The sequence below is a fragment of the Nicotiana sylvestris genome, chromosome 8 (genome assembly GCF_000393655.2).
Source record: "Nicotiana sylvestris chromosome 8, ASM39365v2, whole genome shotgun sequence".
Classification (NCBI taxonomy): Eukaryota; Viridiplantae; Streptophyta; class Magnoliopsida; order Solanales; family Solanaceae; genus Nicotiana; species Nicotiana sylvestris.
In genome coordinates, this window is record NC_091064.1 from 157,183,016 (window position 1) to 157,191,783 (window position 8,768).

Here is an 8,768-nt window from a genome sequence, read left to right on the forward strand (position 1 = left end):
ATAATCAATTGAGGGGAGTCTTCGGCTATCTTCGAAGGCTCTGCATTGCCCCGGCTATGGTCGTAATTGTTCTTGGCTTGGTTGCTCAAGAATTCCCTGAGATGGACATTCTTCAACAACGTTGCCACCTCTTCACGCAAATGTCGGCAGTCCCCAGTTTTGTGGCTATAAGTCCCATGATATTCGCACCATAAGTTAGGATCCCTCTGGCTAGGATAGGATATGATTGGCTTCGAGAATTGTGCCTCTTTAATATTCTTCTTTGCTGATACCAACTCCATTATGCTGATGTTGAAATTATAATCCGATAACCTAGGATATGTGGAATCTCGTGCCCCTAATACCTCTTTATCTTGTAATGACCCGTTGTTCCACCATGGTCGGTTCTTCCATCGGGAGCGAACCTATCCGAGGATCAGAACCCTTTCCTGCCACATTATTCGATTCTCTCGTATGGCAGGAAACGACCTTTAGAAGATTGCCGATCCGCATCGAAATCGCTTTTGAACTTGTCTTGGTTCTTGTCTCGTTGTCTCTTGGTTGATGCCAAGAATCCGAGCTGATCGGCTTTTATTCTTATTTTTGACTCATAATGGTTATGGACATCCGCCCACGTGGTTGCTTGGAATTCGAGTAAGCTTTCCTTTAGCTTTCGGGAGGCGTCAGAACTCCTCGGATTCAAACCCTTTGTGAATGCCTCCGTTGCCCACTCGACTGGTATAACCGGTAGCAACATCCTCGCTTTCTGGAATCCGATCACGAATTCCTGCAGTGGTTCAAACTCACCTTGCGCAATCCTAAATATGTCTGCCTTTCTAGCCTCAGCATGGGCCTTAGTGAATGAATCTGCAAGCATTTCACAAGAGTCAATTGCATGCTCGGGTAAGAAGGAGTCCCATGTCAGGGCCCCATTTGTGAGGGTTTCACCAAACTTCTTCAGTAGAACTAATTCGATCTCATATTGAGCCAAATCGTTCCCTTTCACAACTATGGTATAAGTTGTAATATGCTCATGCGGATCCGCAATCCCGTCGTATTTTGGTATATCCGGCATCTTGAAACTTTTCAGAATTAACTCTGACGTTGCACTCGGCTTAAATGGCAATTGCGTGTATTTCTTCGAATCTGGGCCTTCAAAACTAGTGGCACGCCCGGAATCTGATCCATTCAGGGGTGAAACTCCTTCGCATTTTGATCTATCCGTTCGTTTATTTCTTTTATAAATCTCATGAGTTCAGTTTTGAAGGGGTCATTCCCGTTATCGTTATCGAATCCGCTATCGATCCCTCCGATACCGTCGAAATCGACCTCACCCCTTGGAGTGTTGTTATCAACTCTTTGAGCCGTTTGATTTGCATGAATGCCGGGAGGAACCTGTCCCCTTCCGTTTGCATTGTTGGAAGCGCTTGACAATGCTTGTTTTAACTCCGCCATTACGCTATCTTGACTTGAGATATGGTTCATGATGGCTTTCTGTTGCTCCATCAAGATTTTCACTATTTCCACGACATGTTTCTCCTCTGTGTCATCGGGAGTTGTCTCCCGCACATGCCTGGGATACTGCCCTTCGCGAACCGGGGCTGTTTCGTCCCCTTCGTTACGGGTGACAGTGATTAAATTTTCATGCTGAGGCAAATTCTTGTGTCCCTCAATGTTGTGCATGATGTTGACATCATTAGCTGTCATTTTCAATTTCTTGCTAAGGAAAAGATCAAACAAGTTAGTAATAAATGTATGGATCAAAGCAATTATGCAACTGTCTAGGTCCTACAGTGGGTGCCAAACTGTTTACCGTAAACAGTACAATTAATTTTATTACGTGGTTTATAGATAAGCGAACTGATTTGATCCAAAAATGATAATAAAATAAGATTAAAAGTAAGACTTACCAATTTAAATTAAAGAAGATGACAAGCTTGGCTCCGAGAGCAGTGTCTCCGAGTACAGAAATGAGAGCAATGTAAAAGAGCAAATAAAATTATTTAATTAAGAGGGAAAATGAAATACAACATATGTCTTGCCAAGAATTTCGTATCTTACAATGGATGTTGAGCCTGCTATTTATAGATATACCTAGGGAAACAAGATCCTAGGATTAAGCCCTACTTGAATGATATTGAAGGAGTCATTGATGAATATGTACTGACAGACTATGAATGCAAATATTCTCTGCGACGACTACCCCTTTAATGTTAAATAATATTCTTCATTGAATGTTATCCGATGATAAATATTCCATCTGCTCCCGTTGGCTATGCTGCCTTCGGGGTTTATCCGATGTCAGCTACAGTTGTTGTTCACGGTATTAATTGTTACTTGCTATCATTCGACCATTTATTATAAACAAAATTTTCCCTATACACACTATCTTGTGATTTTGGGCATTGTGCGTACACCGATCAATTGAACAATTGAAGAAAATTCCCAATTTTGAACTTTTCAGGTACGGCCCTCCTTGTGGCCTAAGACATAAGGAACAAAAATGTAAAAAGGCAAGAGAAAAGAGGCTAAATCCAAAAAGTGAATGACCATACACCTACACTGGCTACACACAGAGAGACAGAGAGGTAGTGACATAAAAAGTAAATAAACTTTTTATTACTTTATTCAGGTCTTAAACCCCAAGTGCAGGTCAGCTTAAACCCCTCTATTTTTTTTCTCACCAACTCAAATTGTTAATTTTTCTTTTCTTGTTTCAAGATCTTTATACTTGTGGGAATTTACTTAATGGGCATATTTTGTTAATGCTTATATTCAAACTTGATTTTGGAGAAAATAGGAATATATCTTCTCTTCAAAAATATTCTTGTGTTGTTTTAGTTGATGTGCTTTTCTTTTTTGTCCAAATGTGTAGAAGCATTGATTCTTTTAAGTATTGCATTTCAACAAATGAGTAGCAGTTCATTTATTCATATTGTGTTCTTTGATTTCTGCATAGATTCTTTGCTCATAAAGTTAATTGCTTTTTTGGCCCCTCTTTTTTGACATCCTTTCAGTGGGACCAAATCCAATTGTAGGTAAACTTAGACAAAGTGTAACTGGTGTAAGCTAAGTCTCATATAGGAAAGATTCATGGCTTGTATTCCATTTTCACCCTTCCTGGAATGGTGTATAAATAGAGATGTGCTTAATGTTGATTATTGGCATTGCACTGCAGGAACACCTTTCAGTGGGACCAAATCTAAAATTTGACATTTTTTGGATATAGCAATGAGCTTCAGTGGCTCTACAGCAGGTTCTGGTGGGTTTATTTTCATTTTCCAGTGCACATAGGAAATGAGAAATTTTTCTAAAATCTGATTACAATTCAAGTACTATGCTCTAGGAAAGCAGGAAATTAGCCGAGTGATTAAAATATGTTGACGTTGCAATGCTTTTAGGTAGCAGAACAAGTCAAACATCGTTTGAATTTGGAAGGACTCATGTTGTTAGGCCCAAAGGAAAGCATGAAGCAACTATTGTTTGGCTACATGGTTTAGGTGATAAAGGTTCAAGGTACTATTTCTATTATTAGAATTAATTGCGCTCTCAAGGTGACGCCTTTGAGGACAGTAAAGCCGCCATAAAGATTGTCACAAAAATTGTTAATTGATATATGAATTAGTTTTTTAAGTTATGATTAACATCATGTTTCAGTTGTTACATAGTGTTTTTTGTGCCTGCACTATCAGGCTCTACTGTAACCTGTATTAATCATTTCTTTCGTTTACCTCTATTATGTCCAAATATAATAGTCTGAGTAAGATAGGAATAAGTCATTGTCTCTTTGGATCATTTACTTGATACTTAGGGATCAGGCTGCCAGATATTGAACCAGGACCACTTGTTCACTTCCTAATTTGTCCTATAAACCAATTAAACAAAACAAAATAGAGTTAATTATTCATGATGTCAGTGACTAATTTGGTATCACTAAGACTAAGATTAGGCCCATAAACTTTCTAATTAAAGAATGTAGTCTAATTTGTCCCTTTCCATGGACCTCTTCACATAATTGGTTCTCCAGATTCTTTGTGGTCCCCGGGCTAAATGCATCACTAGTCTCCAAGTTGTTTCTTCACATTTTCATGCACAAAGTTGTCAGTTCTTATATGTTGCATATTTATATCCAACTTGTATTATCTTGCTTAATTAGCTACCAGAACTATGTTGCATAAACTCTCAAAATATGCTGCCGCACCCGTGTTGGATCCTCCAAAAACGCACTATTTTTGGAGGATACGACACGCGCCGATCGACTTTTTTGAAGAGTCCGAGCAACATAGCCAGAAACTGCTGCTAATTCTTCTCTCTTATACGCTTTGCAGCTGGTCCCAGCTTTTTGAAAGCCTTCCACTTCCTAATGTAAGGATGTGATCATATTGTTTATGCAATGTGATTTATCTAATAAGATCGAGATTTGTAGTGACTTGTTGTTATCTTACCTTTTTTAAATGGGCTGCAGGTCAAATGGATTTGCCCAACTGCTCCTACTCGTCCTGTTGCTGCCTTTGGTGGATTTCCCTGCACTGCTTGTAAGCCTTGATTACAGCGCCATTGCAGTTATCTGTTTTTCATAAGCATATATGTTCTATATTGTTGTATGCTTGCTTAGCAATGTTTTATTCTCACTGTTCATTGTCTTTTGCTTATTTACGGATAAAGATAAACCACAGAGGATTTATTAACTTGAATCATTATAGGGTTTGACGTAGGAGATATTTCAGAAGATGCTCCTGATGATTTGGAAGGCTTAGATTTTTCTGCGGCACATGTTGCAAATCTCTTATCAACAGAGCCAGCTGATGGTATGTTTCTTTTCAACTCTTTTAGAACAAATAAGAAACATAAAAAATCTTATGCAAGATAAAACTGGTGCGTCAAACATCATATGTAGAAGATAATTTCATCAGCATACATTCTAGAATTTTTTAAAATCCACTCTGAGGTGATATCTGATTTGGCAGTTCATCATTGCATACCTGTACGTAACTCCTTCTTTCATCTTCAGTTAAATTATGTGTTGGAGGATTCAGTATGGGAGCTGCAGCTGCTCTTTATTCGGCCACATGCCATGCATTCAAGCAATATGGTAATGGAAGTCCTTATCCACTGAACCTGAGTGCAGTTGTTGGCCTTAGTGGCTGGCTTCCTTGTTCAAGGTAGAACTTCTTTGCTTAGACATATCTGCAGCTTTTGTTCCCGTGGAATTTGTTCCGCTTAATAGCTGTTTTTTTCCCAGGACATTAAGGAACCGAATGCAAGGAATGAATGATGCTGGAAGACGTGCAGCATCCTTGCCAATTTTGCTGTGTCATGGCACTGGTACTTTTATAGCACACTTTCAAAATATCAGTCTTAAAGTTCAGCAAACCTTCACTGTTTTAGCACATATTAACTTTTCAGAACGCAAATATATGAAGGACCTGTCAGGGTCTTTACTCATGTAAATTCCGCCATTTGTTTGTTGTCTGATCAGATTCCAATACTACGACCATAAGGAATACCAGCATTACTCTTAATGATGCCCTAAAGCGCAGACTTCTAGACATCTTAAGGTTTTTCTTAAATACAATAGTCACATAGTCGCATGTTGTATAGGGAAATGCTAATACAGGACCTCCTGTGGGATAACATCTTGATAACTTTTGGTTCACTTTTGACAAATCTCAGTGTGTGGAAAGGTTGGTTGAGAGGATATAGAAGCGACCTAAATTTGTTTAGCTATCACACTGTTTTGTCCTCATTTCACCAGGTTGTAAGCTTAGGGACAACAGTGGCTATTTCTAGAGGTTGAAGCCTGGAAGAGGCTTTTGTAGTTATTAAGACATGAATAAATTGAAGCAACTGAGAAATGGTTATAATCCAACATACTGCTAGTATCTGCAGACAAGTTTGTGGTACTATCATAATTTGTTTTCTCCTCTTTTTTTCCCGGTTTCCCCATGAATATTTTCGATAAATTACTATAGATTGACCAGTCCTTAATTCCTAGCTACTGATCTAGTTAACATGTACCGCATATTGAGAATTACACTGTCTGACTTATTTTTTCCAAAAAAAAAGCCCTGTATGAAGGCTGGGAACATTAATAGGATATATATTAAGGTCTGTGGTATTCCACATAGCTGTGATTTTTCTAATTGGTTGGCCATAGTTGTCAACAGGAAACTTGCACTCTTGCTGTTGTACGTACTATCTATGCCACAGAGTTATGCCATTGAACATGAAGTTAAAATATGAACCTTAACGGAATACACAATGGTTCTTGTTTCAGGTGATGATGTAGTGGCATATCAACATGGAGAAAAATCTGCAAGAATTTTAAGCTCATCCGGCTTTCAGAATCTGACCTTTAGGAATTATCAGGGGTACCTATACATTTCCGGCTTTGTTCTTTTTTTTTACCACAGTAAATTTAGATGTTCCTTAAGATTTATCTTCAAGTATTCTTTTTCCTTCAATAGGCTTGGTCACTACACAATTCCTGAAGAGACTGATGAAGTTTGTCGGTGGCTAGCTGCAAATTTGCGTCTTGGGGGGACATGAAAAATAGTTGCTGAAGCTTCGGTATACGCGATATACACGAAAAATAACACCCATAGTATATGAACAGCTAGCCTAGGGAGAGTGGTTCATGGTATACTTGCATTATTGTGCATCCTATTATTGTCTATTAGTCTGTTGTATTGGTCAAAAATAAATCAAGTGTGGCTATGCAAGTTTTTACAATTTGATTATTTTTTCTTGAGAGGGCAAAGAAATCAGTGTATTCTTGTGTAGTAAATAAAATGTAATTTCTTGAAACCCCTTCTTGTGTGGATTGATAGCCACCGGGGTGAATGAAAGAGGAATCGAATCTTTGTAGGAAGTCAAGGGTTCATCTATTGCTTTACAAGAAAACAATTGGCAAAACATTTTCTAGTTAAGAATTCAGAGAAATCTGGCCATAGATATAGTTTTAAATATTTAAAATAATATTTGGGATATTATATATTGTTGCCTGTTTTGCAATAATTGGAAATGCACACACTAAAGGGTGGGGTCATATGGTTGGCAGTATAAGAAAAAATAATTGCAGATTGAAATTTCATATAATTAATACAATTTTGGTTCTTAAGATAAAACTTCAACGTTTTGATAAAACTGCCGATTGTGATTGCATAAGGAGACGTATTGTTGACCAGACTAGCAAAACAATATCTTCATAAAATGATTTAATATTGATTTGGCATCAACGGAAGTCTCTCAATAACTAATTCAGTATTTGATTGACCCATAAAAAAAATAATGTTTGCATAAGTAATACTACAACGTTTAGTTGACACCATTAAGCTTAACTTATATAGGATATTATTTATGCACAATAGATGTAGATAAAGTTATTTAAAGATAAAAATATCTACAAACTTGGTAATTCCTAGATAAATATTCATACATTAATATTCACCAATAACAATACACATTATGATTTGGGGGTATTCACTTTTAACCCACATGAGAAACTATTTACATTCGTTAGCCGAAAAATTATATAAAATTTGTATTGTTTTTGTATATATATATATTTCGGCTATTATTTTAAGAGCGGCTATACAATTACAATTTTCCTTATAATTTACCACATAAACAATACTTACATTATAACTTACACATAACTAACACAAAAATCAAACTAACCCTTAAGTGAACACACTGATCAAACTAACCCTATTCTGATTCCTTTCTACCTACAGAGCTTCGGCACACTATGCCTTATTCTACTCTCTCTCTCTCCGGGCTGTATCATTAAGTACATGTAAAATTGGGATTTTTATATAAATAGTGGGTCAGATTCATTATTAACTTTTTCTAGTCGATATATAGATTATACACGGTGTACACATATTATAAATAGATCAGTCTTACAATACGCGCGTTACACGTGTTTCCCATAGTTTGAAATTCATTCTATATAAAGACAGAAATATGGTCAACTAACTTGCAAAATATATTTTTTTTCTCATGATCAAGATGCAAATTATTCAATTGCTTTAATAAATACTATATAGGAGTTGTTTCCAACATATTAGAAAATAATAAATTATAATTGCAAACATAGATTAATTCAGCTGCTATGGTATGATTAATCTACAGTTCTTTATTTATCTAAACACATAATCATGCATCTCAGATTCTTCATCTGGATGCATCTGGATGTTGTTTTATATGGAAAACAAGCGTATATGATTGTAGTAGTATTACTTGTAATTATTATGAAAGGGCTACGTTCATACTATCTTGGAAGGATTTGTAATATGAAATTCAAGTTGATCAAAATTAGAATTTATTCTTGTCATCAATTCTTACATATGTTGTGTTTTAACTTTCTTGTGTGTCTATAATCATTTCTCATTTAAATAAAGACTTTTAAAAATTAAGTCCAATTTGATTCAAAAATATATTTAAATTGTTTAACTTTTTATTACAAAATTTATAAAAACATTTTGCTTTTTTTTTTTAAATTTATGATTTCTTATTTTGTTGCATTTATTTTTTACTTTCATAAACATATATAAACGATTTTTCGGCAAATTGTAATCTTATTTTCTTTTTTAGTATTTTATTTTCATGTATAAAATGGTAAATGCTTTAATATTACTCAATGAGATAATTTGTACTCCGAAAATTATATCTTTGAAAAGATTTAGTACTACCTCATAATAAAATAAAAGGCAAGCGGTCTACAAAGTTAGAAGAAAAAGAAAGAAAAAAATACCTAAATTGAAAGTTGTCGAAACTATCCTATT

General features: G+C 35.9%; 1 protein-coding gene across 3 annotated transcripts; it reads left to right on the forward strand.

Moving 5' to 3' along the window:
* The first annotated feature begins 2,470 nt into the window (after nucleotides 1-2,470).
* Nucleotides 2,471-6,850, forward strand: LOC104224237 (uncharacterized). Of its 3 annotated transcripts, none has more exons than XM_070153217.1 (10): nucleotides 2,471-2,567; nucleotides 3,158-3,241; nucleotides 3,381-3,495; nucleotides 4,308-4,344; nucleotides 4,445-4,514; nucleotides 4,683-4,787; nucleotides 4,991-5,141; nucleotides 5,222-5,304; nucleotides 6,257-6,350; nucleotides 6,447-6,850. In XM_070153217.1, the coding sequence occupies exons 2-10, from the start codon at nucleotides 3,211-3,213 to the stop codon at nucleotides 6,526-6,528; spliced, it is 768 nt and encodes a 255-aa protein (XP_070009318.1). In that variant the 5' UTR covers nucleotides 2,471-2,567; nucleotides 3,158-3,210; the 3' UTR covers nucleotides 6,529-6,850. The 3 variants fall into 3 exon arrangements, with proteins under 3 accessions (XP_070009318.1, XP_009774145.1, XP_009774144.1); XM_009775843.2 differs by having other exon boundaries at nucleotides 2,526-2,631; XM_009775842.2 differs by lacking the exon at nucleotides 2,471-2,567 and having other exon boundaries at nucleotides 2,782-3,241.
* The last annotated feature ends 1,918 nt before the right edge of the window (nucleotides 6,851-8,768 follow it).